Raw genomic sequence first — 19,816 nt, 5'->3', positions numbered from 1 at the left:
CCTGTGATCCCAGAACTCATGATTAAATGGTAGTGGACTGAGGCAGGGATTGTCTAGTTCCTCACTAGGACAGTTCGTCTTGAGTATGCAGCATAGCAGTAGACACCAGAGAGCCTTGCCTCCTAAGGTTTACCCTTTACCTTAGTATGTATGTTGCCTGTCTCCCACTCCAAATAAGGTTTGTGTGTGTGTATTTAAGTATGGTCACACATGACTATGTGGAAGTCATAGCACTACTTGGGTATCAATCTTTCCCTTCCATCCTGTTGGAGAGTCTCTTGCTGTGTGCCACATACTGTCTAGATTAGGAACTTTGAGAGATTCTTCTGCCTTCACCTCCATAGGAACACTGAGCTTACAGTTTGGGCACTATCATCCCTGGCCGTACTTGGGTTCTTGGGATTTGAACTTGGGGTTTTATTTTGTTTTGCTTGGGGGTGAGTGAGTGTTGTAGTTTTGTTTTATTTTGCTTTCTTGACAAGTGCTCTATCAAGCAATCTCCTTAGCCCTTAGATAAATGTTTACAGTTTTGACCATTGACCATTTCATACAGTGTGCTGCGATCATGTTCGCCCATCCCACTCTTGCTGAATCTCCCCCCTCATGTTGTTCGTTCGTTCGTGTGTGTGTGTCTGTCTGTCTGTCTCTGTGTCCGTCTGTCCCACTGGTTTTAAGTAGGGCAGCTCATACAAGTAAGCATGTATAAGGAGTTGTTTGCTGGAACATGAAGCAGCTTATAAGTAGCTACACCAACAGGAAAAGTTGCTCCCCAGCAACCATGTAGACGTGTCTCTTATGTTGTAGTACTTTGTGGTAATCTCATTGATAAAGTTCTGTGTTTTTAAGATTAAAAGAGACTGGTACTTTTTCCTTTGCAGGGCATGGATGATACACAGGTGCGAAGTGCTGCTACTGATATATTCTCATACTTGGTTGAATATAACCCATCCATGGTACGAGAGTTTGTCATGCAGGAGGCACAACAGAATGATGATGTAAGTAAGAAGTTAACAGAGCAAAAAATAACCAGCAAGGTAAATATTATTTACACTAATAGTATTTATGCATAGGAGGCTTTAGCTGGGGTTATGTATTTTTTAAGATCTAAACTAATGTGCTTTTTGGGAAGGGGTAGCCATAACGTCAGATGGCTCACTCTTTCCCTCAGTTTCCTCTGCCTTAGTTTATAAATTTATTGTATTTGAAGTCAGCTTTTTTAATTGTGAAGTTGACTTGACTGTAATGATTTATTTAGACCCTTAAATCAATTGACCATTCTGAATGTGGACGATGAATAACATTCATTGGAAAGAACTACCAGAGGTGGATTCTCAGAATTCATCAAGAGGAAAGAGATAAAATATGGCCCCTGAAAACTATTAGGGAGGAATAAGAAGCAGCTATTGCCTGTATGCTGTGGCTGCATTTAATCAGAAATTAGAGTCAGTGAATTGGCTTTAAAAGTAGCTTAGACTGGTAGTGTACATTGAGTGTGTAGTACATGATATGTGAAGAAGCCTGAATGTGTATGTTCTTCCACTCTGTTTTTTAAACCAATGCCTCTGGTTTTTGGTTTTTGGTGTTTGTTTGTTTTTTCTCTTTCTAAATTTTTGGAAGCTACTTTTTACTCATTAAGCTATCTTGAATTCCTTGAGAATGGGAAAATGATGTCTCTTTTAGGGGAATGGACTCTGCAAAATGTCAGCTTGCAGTGTTTCTTACAAAATGAAACAGCTTCTATTTTTAAAAATCTACTGTGCCAGATTGAAGTTGAATGCCTAGTAATGTCTATATTTATGTTTGTTTTCAAAATTATAGTGTAGAGTATATGCAGAGCTGTATCATGAATTACTGAATCTTTATATTTCTCTTCTATGAAATAGTCCTATCTTAAGAACCAGAATATCTTGAGTAATTAAAACTAAAGGCTATTCTTGTAGGCCCTGTAGCCACTGGGTGAGCAGACATGCCTGTGTGTCTTCACACTTCACAAACATGCATAAGGCCTCTGGATTTCATTTTCCAATCATTTCCATATACTGTCTGTATTTTCTTTGTCCTTGTCTGTTTTACCCTAGCATATATAGGCAAATGGACAGAGTTTACTCGCTTTACCTCCCTCAGTTTTTCTTTGTCCTTTGGGCCAAGAACACCATCCCTAAAAGGTCCTTAGGAAAAACAGAAGTTGGTTTTCTTTGACATTTGGAATCCACATAATATACTATTGTTCTATACACTCTAGTCTCCTTTTATTCAATTTGTTATTTCCATAAAGGAAAACTATAAAAGTAAATGCAGTGAAACCAAAGCAGGCTTATAAATTCTAGCTAAGTAGTCTTAACATACATACATGAAGCCATACATGTGAAGCTCATGAGCTTTCTACAAAAGGTCGATGAAGTTAGTACAGAAGCAAGACATTTTAACACCCACCCTGACCTTTGTGGTTTGTTTTGTTTTGGTCCCCCCTCCCTTCTTTAATGAGATGAGTTTAAAGGTAATAGAAAAAGCCAGAGGTGGTGGCACACTCCTTTAATCCCAGCACAGGGGAGGCAGAGGCAGGCAGATCTTTATGAGTTGTGCCTTTTAGTTCTAGGCCAGCCAAAGCTGCATAGTAAGATCCTGTCTCAGAGAGTGGAGGAGGAGGACTTTTAAACTTCTTTTGGTACTATTTATTGTCTTTGAACCACCATCAGGCAAAAGAGACACTTCCATCTATCCTGTTAAATGATCAGTCATTCTTTTTTACTTGAGGTTAACAAGACAGCTAGAGGTAGCGGTAATGCCACAATATCTGTCTTAGTAATCTGTATTATGTGTATTTTTGTCACCAGGATATTTTGCTCATCAACCTCATTATAGAACATATGATTTGTGATACAGATCCAGAGCTTGGAGGAGCAGTCCAACTTATGGGCCTGCTTCGAACTTTAGTTGACCCAGAGAACATGCTAGCCACTGCCAATGTGAGTCATAGCCATTTCTCCTTTTTCATAGTAGTATCTGTTTTATTGCTAGTAGGAACCAATACAGTTAAAGTTCATCAAAGTATTTTTGATTCCATAGAAAACAGAAAAGACTGAATTTCTGGGTTTCTTCTACAAGCACTGTATGCATGTTCTCACTGCTCCCTTACTAGCAAATACAACAGAAGATAAGCCTAGTAAAGGTAAGATAATACAGCTTCATAGTTTTCTTGAATTGTGAAACTTAAAGCTGATGTTGAGTAACTAGATTTAAGACATTGGGTCTAGAGAAATAACTCAAGGGTTAAGAGCACTGGTCCTCTTCCAGAGGACCCTGGTTTGATTCTAAGCACCTAACACAGCAACTAACAACAGTCTTTACTCCAGAAAGACTTTACCGGCTCATGTAACACTCTCTTCTGGCTTTCTGTGGGCACTGCACACACACACATGGGCTCAGAAATATATTTAGGGAAAACACTAATGCATATAAAATAAAAAATAGAGCTGGAGAAATGGTTCAGAGGTTGAGATCTGATGCCCTCTTCTGGCCTGCAGGTGTATGTGCATGCAGAACATTGCATACATAATAAATAAATCTTTTAAAATAATAAGTCTCTAAAGGGAAAGACAGAGACAGGGACACCAGGATACATCCTAAGAAGGAGGTAACAATCTTTAAAGTTTTATAATTAAATTGAGTGAGATTTAGTCATGTGTTTTCAAGAGACTTTTAAGGTGAATTTTGTTTAAAAGCACCATAATCGCAGCTAACAGAAAAGTACAAAAGAAAGTAATTTGTTTTCCTGGTCAGTCAGTCAGGTGGCTGATTGATTGAGAGATATTGTTAAGGGATCCATGTTGGTCTCAGGTCTTCTTGTTTCAGCCTCTCCAGTGTTGGGACAAGTGTGTGCCACAGTAAATAGCAAACTCTTTTCTTTTGTCTTTTGTCTTTTTTTTTTTTCGGAGCTGGGGACCGAACCCAGGGCCTTATGCTTGCTAGGCAAGCGCTCTACCACTAAGCTAAATCCCCAACAGCATGGCAAACTCTTATAGCAAACTCTGGTAGTTTATTCCTTGGGATGGGGTGGGGATAGTTTTAATGTCATTGGGAAATAGCTGTTGAGGCTCTTATCTAGGAACCCATACATTATTTTCCCTTAATTTTACAATTCAGTATATTTAATTTAAGACATTCAATTTATAGTATTATTATTCATGTATTAATAAAAACTGTAATAGTGTTGATGTATGATTATGAAAAGAAAACTTACCTTTTTTCTCTGTCTCTGAAGTGCTAGAATTTAACATGCCCAGCACATTAAATAAACTCTTGTGTAACCCTAGAAATCAAATCTTTGAAATACCATCTTATTTCTGTGGGTGTTTATTCATATTGGATAAAATTTGAGGCCCGTTTCCAAATTAACATGTTTAAGACAACAGAACTTGTAGAAGGTACTGTGCTATAATCAATGGTTGTAGAAAAAACTTTTAGAGACTTGCTGACTCTAACGAATAAAGATTAATAAGTATCCTTTTGTTAGAAGCTCATTGTGAATATGAAGAAAACAGAATGCAATGAAATCAGGGGGAGCAGAGAGACATAATTACACCAAAGATAATGGGTGTTTGCTGTGATTTCTTATACTGTTTTTTGTCTGTTCGACATACATATGATCATGTTTTGCTTATTTTAGATGATTTTCAGACTGCGCAGTTACTAGCACTTGTATTGGAATTGCTAACATTTTGTGTGGAGCACCATACCTACCACATAAAGAACTATATTATCAATAAGGACATTCTTCGCAGAGTGCTAGTTCTTATGGCCTCCAAGCATGCTTTCTTGGCGTTATGTAAGTGCTTCTTAAAGAATTCTTTATCTTCCTCTATTATTCTGTTTATAGCTTTAAAGCTCATTGCTAAGAACATGACTGACTGAAGGGTCATCAGACAAGTTCATTAGTGCAAGTTCATGCTCTGATGACATAGTTTGGCAGGAGATAAGGAAGAACTTCATTCATACAGAGTTGAGTGGCAAGAAGGTATCTGCCAGGTCAAGTCATATTTCCACTAATGGTCTTCCACTAAATCCTTCTTTGCTGATTTGGTCTATTATTTTTGAGCCAAGTGGTAAGTAACTACAGTTTAACCAAAACTACCAGTGGTCTGTTCTTTTGTATAACCTACAAACTGAAAAAATGGTTTAATATTTTCTTTAAAAGCAGTTTAATAAAAGAAAAAATATTACAGAGATTATACGTGGCCCACAGAACCTAAAATGTGTACATGTGGGCCTTTATGGAGAAGGTTTGTGAACTATTTCATAGCTACATAGCTTTTGTTTTTGGTTTGCTGGGGTGGGGTATTTGTTTTGTTATTGTTTTAACTTTTTTTTTTTAAGATTTATTCATTTATTATATATAAATACACTGTAGCTGTCTTCAGACACACCAGAAGAGGGCATCAGATCTCTTTACAGATGGTTGTGAGCCACCATGTGGTTGCTGGGAATTGAACTCAGGACCTCTGGAAGAGTAGTCGGGTGCTCTTAACCACAGAGCCATCTCTCCAGCCCTTGTTTTAACTTTTTATCGATAGTGTTTCTGCAGCCCAGGCTGGCATTAGGCTCACAGCAATCCTCATGCCTTGACTGCCAGAGTGCTGGAGTTCTAGGTGCAAGCTACCATTCCAGCTTTACACGCAGTGATTTTTATTTGTGTGAAGTACTATCAATTAAGTCTAATACCGAAAACATTTACATGCACTTGACCACTGCACTGTACCCTTAGCCCAAGAACAACAGTACATTTTTAACAAGATTGTTGTTTGTTTTTAAGATCATTCTTACCCTTTCTTTTAAAGCTGATATTTACAATGTTGAGACCTTAGTTTATTATAGTAAATCATGCTTGTGAATTAGAAGTAGGTTAACTCATAGCGCTTTGGCTGTGCTGTAGCCAGACTTCTTGAGTAATAAGTTTGCATATCTAATAGTTATTGGTAAGTTGACTGACCAAGTTTAGGGATCCTCTGGAGGCTGGGATACTGCCAAGTAACTTTTACCAGTTGGCTTTTAAAGGTAAGTTGGTTTTTGGGTTTTTTTGTTTGTTTTTAAGGCTTCATGTTTTCGCTTAACGAGTTTCTTTGACACACATGTGATGAACATACATGTACTTGGAATGTGTCTTTTTGTAAGTTGAAAAGATAGAGAATATTGGATTCATTTATTTTCCACTGACTATTCAGAACACTAAATATTAGTCATAGCATTTATATTACTACAAGACTTAGGATTTTCTGAAGACTACAAACAGTAAATCATCTTCTACCAGTGAGCTCAGCACAGACAAAGAAGGGCTTGGGGGTTAAAAAGATGACTCTGTGGTTAAGTTGGTCTTCCAGAAGATCTGAATTTGATTGCCAGCACCCACATGACAATTCATAACTGGCTGACACCCGCTTCTGGCACCAGGCACATGGTACCTAGACATACATGTGGGCAGAACAACAGACATGTGAAACATTTCCCCATATACTTACCATAGGAGAGGTGATGGTGCCAAGGTCAAGTTCTTTTAAGTCACCATAAAGAATTTTGTCTAGGAAAGGAATTTGGGAAGGGAGAAACTGAATGAATAGGCTAAATTTAGATAGTTTTATTTCAACAAATAATCAGGTACGGTGCCACCTATAATTCTGGTACTTCAAAGGGTAGGCAGGCAGGCCTGTCTGAGTTCAAGACAGGGCTACATAGACCTGTCTCCAAAGAGGGGGCAGGAGATGAAGGGAAACTAAACACCAGCTACTATTATATTTCATTGAATCTGAGATTGAATCTTTATATACTTATCATCTCAAACTAAGGTAAGCCTTACAGTTGGTAGCATAACATTTATAATTAGTTTTGTTTGCATAATTTATTAGGAAAGATTGTGAAAACTAAAATCCAATTTAATAAGAATGGAACTTGGAGAATCATGGTAATGACTTGTTCTAGAGTGGTGTGTTTTGCTGTACATGGGAAACCTGAGTGCCAGCAGAAGAGTGTCAGGACATGGAAGCTAAAATAAAAGGCCTTTTCTTTAGTTCAGGCACTCCTATGTCTTCTTTTCTTGCAATATTGTAAAAAGAATTATAATCTAATAAGAACTATGTAGAGAATTATTCTACAAGATGAAAATCCTATTGGAAACTGCAGTTTTATCTTAGATATATTTTATTCATATTTTATAACTGACAAGTTACCTAAATTCTTCGTAGTTGGCCTCTTTTCCCAGACTTAAGAGTGAGAGGATCTCAGACAATAGCAGTCATCAATAAGTCCTTTATAAAGATTGTATACATTTGGTAAAACAAGACTTAAGACTTATGGTACATTGAAATCTAGTTAGGTATACTATTTCAGAGAGAATTTTATAAATTAGATATACATCATACATGTAGCATCTATTTACTGTGCTTTTTTAAGGTTTTGGGTACTTTTATGTTGACCTAGGTAGTTTTGTTAGAAAGTAGATTGGTGGATAAAAGTAGCTTGCTGCTGAGTTTGGTCCCTTGAACCTACATGGTGGTAGAGGACCAACTGCTAAATGCTATTTCTGACCTCCACATGTGAGCCATGGCACACACATTTCTCTTCTCAAGCATACTAAATGGAGAATAGAAACAGAACTCTGTAAAAAGAATAAAGCTTTATTACAAAGCCAGAGCAGCGCTCAATGGTAGAGTGCTTTACCTGGCATACTAGAGCCCTGACCTCAGCCCTCAGCATCGCTGGGATGGGATGGAGGAAGAAGCTGGGCTTTTGTGCAAAGCTTCCATTATTAGTTCCATGTGTGGCAATGAGTCTCAGACTTACTCCATGAAATCTTGTATCAATGTACTACAAACAAGTGATCAAAATGGAACACAGGAGATTCCTCCTCTGTTCTAATGAAGATTGCAGATGTTGTGAGCGGAAATGGTACGCTTTACATTTAAAATGCTATGGTTATGCCAATTGGGCATGGCTAGGAAGTTTCTCAAATCTCCTTGAATGGCTGGAATTTATAGAATTGACTGGTAACATTTGGAAAACAACTTGTTACTCAGTAGCAAAAAATAATAGTATTTGGTTATTTTTGATGTGGAGCTGTTGGGTGAGTTTAAACAATTATTGATGTAAATCAGGACAAATGGAAATAAGAGAGAGAAACAACATTTCCCTCTTCCCACCCCCCATCCCACCCCCAAAAAATCACCTAGAACTACTTTCTACTATATCAGCACTTCTGGGTTAGGTGTGCTTTTAAGGAGTTGTTAAGGGTCTCGTCTGCTTGTCCTGGCCTCACTGAATTCTGAAAAGGTAGGAAATTCTTTTCACATGCCTGGAACTACATATATAGCATCGGGGTTAATGTGATGTTTTGATAGGACACAAGTCTCCACAAAGCCTGCAGAGTTAGATTACTAAATCTTAGAATGATAATAATAAGCTCTAGCTTACTAAATGTTTAGAATTTAGCCTGAGCTTTTGATTTTTATCAAAACAAGTGGAGCTGTCCCACTAAGTTCTTTTGCCAGCTAACCAAAATCAAGAGATATCACTGTTTTAGAAATAAACCCTGTCAGGTCTTCATTCACCACACAGAACAATGCCTCTTGCTGCTTAAAAGGTCTTCACCTTACTTAATGTTTTTAAATTTTTTTTCAGTAGTTTGAAAATAAAATGCAGTTATTACTCTAAACTATTTTGAAACTCCCTGCCCAGAGTGTTTCTTTATGAAGACACACTCTTAAATAAGTTGGATTGTTAGGGCAGTTTCTAACCAACTGTACCTAATTGGGCATTCACTTGTGGACCTCTTTGTGCCAACTAAAGAGAAATTGAGCTGCTTTACTCCTCTGCCTTCCCACCCAGAAACCGTGTCAGCATGGTTGCCTGGCTACCTGCTCATGAAGGACTTGATTAATAACAAATTGGCAATTTAACGAGCCACTTCCATGATCTCCAAAGAAACCAAAATACAAACACAAAATTTAATCTTGCCAACCGAAGACGATGTGACTACATGAAGTGAGTATGCTTTTTTGAACTGTTTACAGTAATTGGGGCATTAACTTACTGATAATTCCACGTAGGTTAAAGAGGGCTTTGCTGAAGTCTAGCTGTCTAAGTATATTTGGATCTTGATGAATGGTGACTTAAGTAACACCCCATATTTCAAGATGCAAATATATATTTGCTGATCTGTAAGTTAAAGCCTAATTATTAAAAGGAAAACTAGGGGAAAGTTAAAAAGCATACTCGCTGTAATGAGAGTAGAGGACCGAATTTTAAAACGATCTAAATTTATATCTAAACCATGGGAAGGCAATTTTGGGGGCATGCAGATTTTTGTGGTTTCTTGTCCTTTTTTTTTTTTTTTTTTTTTAAACCACATCTACAAATAAACCATTAACTCTATAAAATAGTAAGAGTGTCCAAAAACTTGAAGATAAAGTTATAGTAAAGTGGATTGCCCTAATAAAACAGTGCTCTTTTTGGTTGCTTTAAAATGTATTTAAAGAAGTGTGATGAAAGGATTATCACCCTAAGTATTATGATAATCTGTCCTTACCTCAGCAATAAAATACATTTTGGTTGATAGTGATTGATGTTCCCAGAACTTTTCTGGCTTTCTAAGACTTGTGTTCTATGATAACATACACTACCTTTTTTTCCAAGGCAGGCAGGGTCTCCTCACATTCTCGCCCTGGCTGTCCTAGAACTCACTATGTAGCCCCCTCTGACCTTCAACTCTTAGCAAACCTCTTTCTCAGACTCCTAGAGTTTGATTACAAGCATAAACTTTACATCCTACTGACACGTCACTGTTGCGAATGCCTTTTCTTACAGTCCTCTCAAGATCCTTATGTTCAGGTTCATATGCTGTACACAAGTGAGCCTGGCTGTCTGTTAAATAGATTCTGTTTGTTGACTCTGAGACGTAGAAGTTTCAACAGCGATACTTCTGTGTTTCAGGTGCCCTCCGTTTTAAGAGAAAAATCATTGGATTAAAAGATGAATTTTATAACCGCTACATAATGAAAAGTTTTTTATTTGAACCTGTAGTCAAAGCATTTCTCAACAACGGATCTCGTTACAATCTGATGAACTCCGCCATAATAGAAATGTTTGAATTTATCAGAGTGGTAGGTTCTGTCTTCTTACCTAGGGTTTTGGTTTTAATATGTCTGAGAAACTTGCGTATTACTGGCATTTCAAGAGATTTTCTTTAAGAATCATGCTACAAAACCTAAAAGTAATTAAATTTAGACTAATAAGAAACCCCAAAACTATCTGGCATACTTTATAGAGCCTAGAGGTGGTGGCTTGCATCCATAATCCTAGTACTCCTAAGACCCTATCTCAGACAAAAGGAAGAATTGTGACACGATATACAGAACTTGAGAGCTGGGCAGTGGTGGCACACACTTTTAATTCCAGGACTCAGGAGGCAGAGGAAGTCAGATCTCTGAGTTTACAGAGTGACTTCCAGGATAGCCAAGGCTCCACAGAGAAACCCTGTGTGGGGGGGAGGGGGACATGCAGAGCCTGCCATTTCATCATTCTAAAGTGCATTCTCTGAGGGCAGTGTTCTGTGTTACTGTGTGGCTGCCACAGACGTCCATCTCCAGAACTTTGTGTTTAGAGATGAGGGAGGGCCTCACTCTGCAGTTCAGGTTGGCTTCATCTCTGACAGCTCTGACAGTACTGGTATTGCGAGTGTGTACCACTGTGTCCATTCTTGGGGAACCAGAATCACTAAGACTTGGATATCTGCTCTGGAAATACCTGTGGACAGTTCCCAGGAACACCAAAAGCTGCAGGCTATGGAAGATGCCAGTGTATTATATATACTCTCTATTTTCATTGTCTCACTACTTTTAAAATTGTACACTAACTACAATTAAACTTTGGGTGAGTCTTAGGAATTACCACAGTAATGCCTAATCTTGTTAATGTTTTCATATCTGATTTATTCCACTATAATTCTTTTCTGTAGGAAGATATAAAATCATTAACTGCCCATGTAATTGAGAATTATTGGAAAGCACTAGAAGATGTAGATTATGTGCAGACTTTTAAAGGATTAAAATTGAGGTTTGAACAGCAAAGAGAAAGGCAAGACAACCCAAAACTCGACAGGTAAGTTACTACGTATGTGTGTGTTCATTGTTCAGCAGTAGATTGTGGTTCTGGCTTTCATGTTTTTTGTCAGTATTTGAGTTGCCGAGCAGAGAGAAGGTGGGAAGGCATGCAGAGAAACTGTGGGAAATGGAGTTGTCATTGCCTTTTTTTTTTTTTTTTTCTTCAACATTTTTTATTTTTTGTGTCTGTGTTCACATACAAGTACACTGTGTTGGTGCTGTAGCCTCAGGACTGAGAGCAGGAACGGGTTGTCTCCTTCTGCCGTGTGGTTCTGGGCTCAAGCTCAGGTTTGTCATACTTGGCAGGACGAGCCTTTACTCTTATTTTTTTTTTTTTCTGGGGCTGGGGACCGAACCCAGGACCTTGCGCTTCCTAGGTAAACGCTCTACCACTGAGCCAAATCCCCAACCCCGCGCCTTTACTCTTTACACCGTGAGCCAAATCCCCAACCCTGCGCCTTTACTCTTTACACCGTCTTGCTGATGCCCATGCTGGTTTTGTTTCTGAAAGTATAGATAAATTATAGTAAGATCTTCAGACACCAACATAAACTGATAATAGTAGTAAGGCTCCATATTTAATATTATCTTACGTATAGATTATTTAAAATACCACATACCTTCTTAAATAACTAGATTCATATTTGCAGTTTGGGTTGGTTTTCCCAAGGGAGATGGGGAGGGAGGGAAGAGAGAGGAGAGAGATCTGCAAGTATGTCTTATGTCTGTGCACCAGGGGCATGCCTGACAACCACAGAGAACAGAAGAGTGTGCTGGATTCCCTGGAACTAGAGATACAAATAATTGTGAACTGCTGTTGGGTGCTAGGAGTTGAATCCAGGTCCTAACTACTGTGCCATCTCTAGCCTCTGTAGTATGGTTCAAAAATCTGTACATTCTGAGGTTGGGGATTTGGCACAAGGCCCTGGGTTCGGTCCCCAGCTCGGGGGGGGGGGGGGGGGGGGGAATCCGTACATTGATCTAGAACAGTTACCATTTTGGAAATAGGGAGTTTGATTCTAGTAGTTTATATTACATTTGATAGGGTCCGTCTTTTAATTATGTATTTGTTTGAGTGTGGTTTGGCATTTGCTTATAGTGGTGCCAGTGATCAGGCCCAGGATATTGTTTAAGCAGTACCTCAGCCCTTACAGTCTTCCATTTTCTCATAGCATGCGGTCCATCTTGAGGAATCATCGATACCGACGAGATGCCAGGACACTAGAAGATGAAGAAGAGATGTGGTTCAACACAGATGAAGATGACATGGAAGACGGAGAAGCTGTGGTGTCTCCATCTGACAAAACCAAGAATGATGACGATATTATGGATCCAATAAGTAAATTTATGGAAAGGAAGAAATGTATGTTGAAACAAAGGGCAAGGGAAACTGAGGCTCTCAGCCCTGGTCCTTCATTTCTTGAGAAAATGATTAGTGGCTACTGTGAATATATGATAAGTCAAAGGCTCACAGGGTGCGGCTGAATTGCTGACTGTGTCGAGGTGTCGGCTGAGTTTCCTAATGTAAGGAAGATGGTGTGGAGGTTATGGATACTAAGTGTAATACTGAAGATCATACTTCTGCATTGTGATACTTGCTAGATAATGTGTTGTTACTTGGATAGGCTTTGTTCATAGGTTGGGCTTCATGCAGGGTTGTCCTCAGCAAAGAAAGAAGCTGGTACCAGTGTCTTGGTGTCACTTCATTTGGAGGAATTAAGGAAAAGAAGTGAGTGACAGGTATTCTACATTCTCGTTTTTAGTGAAAGAGAGTGAAGAAAAGGAGGTGCTTCTGAAAACTAATCTTTCTGGACGACAGAGCCCGAGTTTCAAACTTTCCTTGTCCAGTGGGACAAAGACTAACCTCACCAGCCAGTCATCCGCCACAAGCCTGCCTGGTTCTCCAGGATCACCTGGGTCCCCAGGCTCTCCTGGCTCTCCTGGATCCGTCCCTAAGAGTACATCTCAGCCGGCAGCTATTACCACAAAGGTACACACATACTTGGGAGTCCGCACATGCTGCCTTTCCTACCATGCTTTACGATTGCTCAGCAGTCTTTATGCCTGGATTCTCTCTTTGGTTTTCTTTTCTGGAATTAGCTAAATGTTGTGAACTGGAAGGTGAGACCTCATCACAACCACTCCCTAAACTTATGTGTCCAGTGCAAATCAATAGTCTGCCTTTGGTATTTTTTTAATTCATAAACTACAGGTTCTTCTTTACCTTTCCCAGTTAGAACCCAGGTGAAAATTTGGGAGGGGGAGCAGTTGTTTCTGTTTATATGTGTGAACACATCAAAGCACGTGTGGAGGAGGTCAGTTCTCCTTCTGTCGTGTGTGTCTCTAAGATCAAGCTTAGGTCATTAGGCTTGATAGAAAGTACTGTGCTATCTTGCTTGCCCCACAGTCTGATTTCATCTGACACAGGTAGGAGATCCCTCAGAAGTAAGGCTGAGTCTAACATTGTTGAGGTAAAGGCATAGGCAGAGTGATAGGAATTTTCATAGTCATTCAAGTTGTACTGTCTTTTGAGAAGCAGGGCTGAAAGGGAAATCCAAAAGAAATAATGATAGAGAAACAGTAGAATCTCTTTCCTATCTGCCCACCCTGCATTTTGATACCATTTTATCTTTTATGTTGAAATACATTTGGGCCAGGCATCGTACTGCAAGTCAATAATCCTAGCTACTCAAGAGACTTAGAAGATTGCTAGTTTAAGGCCTGCCTGGGCAACTTAAGATCCTGGCTCAAAAGGTATACAAGAGGGCTACGCATGTGACAGTTGTAGATAAAGCCCTTGGCCTGAGCATACATGAAGCCTTGGGTTCAACCCCAATACCATGAAAAAAGGAATTTTATACACTTAGTCATAAGCCATTTTAAGTAGCTTAAAAGGACCTTACAGAAATATGGGAAATTTAGAAATGTATATAAGAGTGATTTTCAGCCTGCTGGCATTGGGCCTATATTTTTTCTCAGTTTAACATCAGGTATTTTCAAATGTAGTGGGTTTGTTCTTAAATAATTCTTATTTCTCAACAGGGAGGACTTGTGGGTCTGGTAGATTATCCTGATGATGATGAAGATGATGATGAGGATGAAGACAAGGAAGACACACTACCAGTGTCAAAGAAAGCAAAATTTGAGTCCTAATAATAGCAACTGCCTGTGATCAGTACCTGTTGACAAAACTGGTTCTTCACCCCTCCCCCTACAAAGTCCACACCAGAGTGCAGTGGTCTCTTGTGAAGGACTGACAGATCAGCCACACTGGACTTCTGCTCATCAAGTGCCAATTCAAAGGAGCAGGAGGAGGGGGATGCCGTGCAGTTAGGGGAAGACATACGCCCGTGAGCTCTCCAGCTTGGACCACACATTGCCCTTTTCTCAGGGAAGGAAATGGAAATAAAAAGCCAACAGGGCAGGGGTTTTGTCAGTGGAACTCTGGATTGACTGGTCAGTTGCTACAATCAAAACCTGCTTTCTTGGACCACGTTTGAGACTTAGAAGAATGGGTCTTTCTGCCATAGTTCCTCACTAGTAAAGAATGCCAGCAGTTTCTTGGTATAAAGAGACCTGCCTTTAAAATCGTACATTCTGAACATTTTAGTCAAGCTACAACAGGTTTGGAAAACCTTTGTGGGGGAGGGGCAAAATAAAGTATCCTCTTTTTTTAATCTGTTCCCTTTGCCCTTCAAACTGCAGATTTTTTTTCAAGGTGGGGATTTGTCCCTACTTGATTAAAGATTGAGTGGAATTCTAGATGTGGTCATTTGTGTCATAATTTTTCTTTTTGTTTCAGTTTGTTTCTGTTTTGTTTTTTCTCTCTCCCTGAGTGTATGATTAGTTGTTGAATATATATATTTGGGACCATTAAAACTTTTTTGATGTAATATAGCCTAACGTGCTGGCACCTGCTTTACATGTGTAATTTGTGTTCTACATCACAGTTCTTAATTTGTTTAGAGTTTTATGAAAGATGGTATAGTTTTTATTGACAAAAGCAAAGTAATCTTACAACTATGTGCATACAAAAGCAATACTATTTTGTGACTAAATATTTTATATTAAAATTTGCATCAGCAGCTGTCTTGAGATTTCAGGGAAATAGAGTGGAATTTAAAACTTCAACAGTTTTGTTAAACCTAGAAACATGAAATTAGTATTCCAAAGAGATTCGGAAATTTCATATCTTGGAGAAATGACGGTACATTAAATCAAAATTGAGGATGGATGATTTAAAAGTAATACTTGACTTTTGAATAATAAAAAGAAAAGTGAAGAGTAAGAGAAATTGTATTAATTGTATGTTTCTTTTCTTTCTTTCTTTTTTAAACATATGCCCTTTGGAATACGTGTTGTAAGTGGTGGTACCTAAATAAACACCCAAGGACCATTAGGTGGCACCTTATAAAACACTGTTTTTGGGTCTGGTGATGTATGTAACTTAATAGTAGAATGGGGTGGGACAGTTTCCATTTTTTCAGCTCCATTATCTCCCCCCAATGTATTCTTAAATAGGGTCTTCATTGTTAGACGTACTAAAGTGTTTTCAACGCTTTCAAATGAGTGTCTGAGTTCCATAATCCTTATTTTTAAAGTGAAAAGCAGAACTTACTTTTAGTTACAAATGAATAAAATTTTATGCCCGGGAGAGGACATTATCCCAGCCAAGCACTTTGTGCTTCTATCCTAGCTGCTGCTTATCCTCAGTAAAAACGGGAAGTTTAGAATATACTACAGGTGTATTAAAGGTGCATGCCTTTAATCCCAGCACTTGGGAAGCTGAAGTGGGTTGATCTGGATCTTTGAGTTTGGGCAACACAATCTTAGAAAAAAGACTTCAGAGCATAATAAAAGTATAAAAGATTAATTCATTTCACTATAGAACTTTTTTGGAAAAAAAAAAACTTTACATGGACTGGCGATAGCACAGTGGTTAAGAGCACTAGATGCTCTTCCAGAGGACCAGGGTACTTAGCACCCATCTAGCTACTCAATCCATCTGTAACTACAGTTTCCGGGCACTGTGCTTGCATGATGTGCACAGACATTACATGCAGGGAAACACCCACCAACGTAAATAAATAAAGATTGCTATTTTAGCCAATCGGTGGAGCACACCTTTAATCCCAGCACTTTGGAGGCAAGAGTGAGATCTCTGTAGACCAAGTTGATCACCTATAAGAACAACAAGTGTTTAAGCACCGATCCTTTTTCCAACCCTCTTTTCTTTTGAGACAAGCACTAGGTAACTTAGAACTCACTATCTAGACCAGACTGGCCTTCCTGAATGCTGGGGTCATTGTTCAGTGACAGCTTGGAGGTAGACCTCCTCCTGAGTCAGATTTGGGCTGTTAATAATTGAAATTAACGACTATCTTAGGGAGTTTTTTGTTGTTGTTTGGTCTCACTATGTAAACCAGTCACAGAGGTCTACCTGCCTCTGCCTCAAGAATATATGCTACCATACCAGAGTCAACTTAACCTTGTATATATAGAGGAAAGAAATAAGATCTAAGTCAACACCATCTTCACTGTTACCTAGAATATTTTGTGTCAACTAATGATGGTATCTTAAACATTCTTTTTTCTAAGAAAGCATTTCTAGCTGAACTCAGGATCTTCCTGGCTTTGCAGAATGATTCTTGGGACACTTGCTTTGATATCAAGACACTTGGGCAGAAGACGGACTCATGGCTTATCTTCATAAATCAATTACTTTAAAGAATTCTGTATTGGTGTTTTGCCGTGCTTGTCAGATTACTGCTTTCTTAGCTCTTTGTGCTTATGGTTATTTAAGCAAACTTGATGAAGGTTTGCCACAAAATAGGTAAAAAGGAACTTCTAGTGGAGATCTACCATTAGCCAGAAATTACCAGACATTCATCCCTGAAATTGGCACTTAACCAAGAGACTACAGTATTGTTTCCACTCTGGGTATTCAGCCCTGGACTCTAGAATCCTACACACATGCAGTAAGTCCATACTCCTAAGTTTGGTACCTGGTGTGAGTATGGTATAAATTGTTTTCACCTTAATGATACCAGTGAGTTGTTTGTAGTATTTGAGGTGAAAAAAGTTAAAACTTATCCCCTGAAGTGATGGAAGCTTTATAATTACTCCAGAAATCCTCTCTCCCACAAGTTCCAATGGGTTGAATCTGATTGCTATTTCTAGCCCAGTTGCACTCTGATCAGGTATGCAATTTTATTAGAACATCCCTCTGGTCTTTCAGCATGTTACCCAGACACCCTGTTAACCTTAGTGAGAAGCAATATCTTGTTTGAACCAACACCTCACCACAGAACCTACCACCACATCACTCTGGAAATGCTGAGTACAGAAAAGACCCATCTGTATGCAGTCTGCTAACTGCTGGCTCGTGTAGTGTACAGTTTCTCAACCATGAATGTCCCTTTTTAGTGGTTAGAAATAGAGGACTATGAACCTTTTTCATTTATTTTTTTTTAATCTGGATCTTCAGGGTAGTTTTATGAAACTAGAACTCTTACTGGTATTACTAATGTGGTTTGAATAAGTTTTTAATAATTCCTGTGGAGTATAGTGGTATAATTTAATCCCAGAGGCAGAGGCAGGCTGATCTCTGAGTTTGAGGCCAGCCTGATCTAAAAAGCACTCTAGGGCTACACACACTGTCAGGAGTGGGGAAGAGGTAATAATTACTAAAATCTAAATCTTTCCTGGCCCTACTCTGTCTCTTTAGATAGTGCGGGACGAGCACAGTTGAGGTTTTTAATCTGCTATGTAAATTCATACTGCATAGGGTAGCCTCCTTATCCTGGCTTTATCTCCCAGTTGTGCCACCCAACAGACCAGCAAAGATAGAACTCAGCCTGGGCCTGGACCTTGGGATCCTGCTTCACCCCGTATTATTTCCCTCCAGTGTGTCTCTCTGGGGCCAGCTTCCTATTTTAACCTTGTTTTAATCAGGTTGGCTTCAAGTAATTCAGTCTCACCTCCCAAATAGGTAGAAGTCCAGATGTGTCACTGCACCAGGTTTCTGGATTGTTTGGAGACAAGCACCTTGACAATTTGGGCTAGCATTCTATTCATGACCTTCTTCTGATGTCATGTGTATGTTATCACTGCCACTACCCATACATACAAACTCCTACTGATACAGGAAGAAAAATAGGTAAATCTTATATTTTACAAATTCATACAGAAATTGGTAGTATGCTCTTATAGCTTAAGCACTACTCCAGAGGAAGGTGTGGACACAGTGGTATGCTCTCAGCCTCCACGATAGTTCTGATGAGGTAGCTCCTGAGAGGTACAGACCTTACGTGTGAGAAGCCAGGACAACTGGGTGTTTGGATATTCTTCCAGTTGCTATTCAAGTACTTGAGGGGTCCATCTTTGGAAGAAGAAGGCAAGGTACGAGAGCCACAAACAAAAGAAGTCAAATGAGTATCAGGAAGCCCCAGTGTTTAAGTTCTACCTGTCCACTGATTGCTCAGCTGACTGTAAACTGACTAAGGTTATAGACAGAATGTAGAGTCAGGAGATAAAGCTTAGTGGTACCAGTCTGGCCTGCAATGTGGGAAACCCTGAATTTGGTTCCCAGCAAGTGTAATGGCAAGAGCATGTAAGTTTCTTGATCCTTATCTGTACTGAAAACTACAAAGTAACTGAGTGCTAAAGAAAAGAGTTTGTGTGAAATAACTATCCTAATGCCGTGTTACCTGAATGGATGATCACTAGTTAATATCCCAGCACTTGCTTCGGGGTTATTGGGAAGTCAAATCCAGGGCAAATGCTCTCCTACCAAGCCAGATCAGCTCTGTGTGTGTGTGTGTGTGAGAGAGAGAGACAGAGACAGAGACAGAGAACATGGATTTCAATCACTCAGCTACATTTCCAACCCTAAATATGTTGATATAGTCAAAGTGTGGAGGGAGATGACCATATCTGAAGTTTTTTGCCCTTAGTCATCCACAGTTTATGCAGCAAGAATGGTATATTGGTTAAAATTAAATACCTACAATTGACAGGACCTTGTAGAGACTACTGTGCACTGTGTAAAGTATTATCTGTCAATAGAAGTTGTTGGTCTATTGGCTTAGGCAGGAAATAGAAGGTGGGAGTTGTGGCAGGGAGAGAGGGATTCTGAGATAGTCAGGTAAGGGAAAGATCTGCCCCCAAGTGCTGATGGAGGTAGACATACGAACCTGAGGAGAAGTAAATAACTGCATGGCACGACTTACCTAGTTTAAGCGGTTAACAGTCACGAGGTAGCAGAAATGTACCAAAGCTATTGGCCTAGGTATGTATTCATAGATACAAAATCTCAGAGTCGTTATTTTGGGGAACAAAGAGGTGGGGTGGAAACCCCTTGTGGTAGGCATATAATCCAAACGACTAAAAGTCCAAGCTCAGAGCCTGAGAAAAAGCCCTGAATGCGAGTCAGAGAACAAGCACTTCTCAGATTTGGACAGAATTTCCTTGCTAGGCAGAGAAAGGGGGATATGAGATGAGATCTCCCAGATAGATATTAATGCTTTATTGACTTCAAATTTTTTAATGTCAATGAGACAGATAACACAGCTGCTAAGAGACACTGAATTGTGGGGAAAATCCTACTGAACTAAGTCAGCCTATTAAGGATGTCCCAACTTCAGAATGGGAGGAGAGAAATGTGTAACTTT

At 39.2% G+C, this 19,816-nt stretch overlaps 1 protein-coding gene across 12 annotated transcripts in view; it reads left to right on the top strand.

Moving 5' to 3' along the window:
* The window catches only part of Ppp4r3a (protein phosphatase 4, regulatory subunit 3A), a 63,593-nt gene extending 48,155 nt beyond the window's left edge, over positions 1–15,438 (top strand). For 3 of the 12 annotated variants that reach the window (XR_015621951.1, XR_015621953.1, XR_015621949.1), the window contains exons 7-16: positions 879–995; positions 2,835–2,966; positions 3,067–3,169; positions 4,667–4,825; positions 8,872–9,027; positions 9,976–10,145; positions 11,000–11,142; positions 12,317–12,507; positions 12,908–13,134; positions 14,187–15,438. Coding sequence is in view for 6 of the 12 variants with exons in the window: in XM_087553433.1 (XP_087409559.1) it covers positions 879–1,034; positions 2,835–2,966; positions 3,067–3,169; positions 4,667–4,825; positions 9,976–10,145; positions 11,000–11,142; positions 12,317–12,507; positions 12,908–13,134; positions 14,187–14,297 (1,392 nt within the window). In the remaining 6 variants the exon portion in view is untranslated. Of the gene's footprint in view, positions 1–878; positions 1,035–2,834; positions 2,967–3,066; positions 3,170–4,666; positions 4,826–8,871; positions 9,028–9,975; positions 10,146–10,999; positions 11,143–12,316; positions 12,508–12,907; positions 13,135–14,186 lie in introns of all 12 variants that reach the window. The other 9 variants (XR_015621950.1, XR_015621952.1, XR_015621948.1 and 6 more) reach the window with 3 other exon arrangements.
* The last annotated feature ends 4,378 nt before the right edge of the window (positions 15,439–19,816 follow it).

The sequence above is a fragment of the Rattus norvegicus genome, chromosome 6, assembly GCF_021556685.1.
Source record: "Rattus norvegicus strain SHRSP/BbbUtx chromosome 6, alternate assembly SHRSP_T2T, whole genome shotgun sequence".
In the NCBI taxonomy this organism is placed as follows: domain Eukaryota; kingdom Metazoa; phylum Chordata; class Mammalia; order Rodentia; family Muridae; genus Rattus; species Rattus norvegicus.
This window is presented reverse-complemented; position numbering and strand designations above follow the sequence as displayed.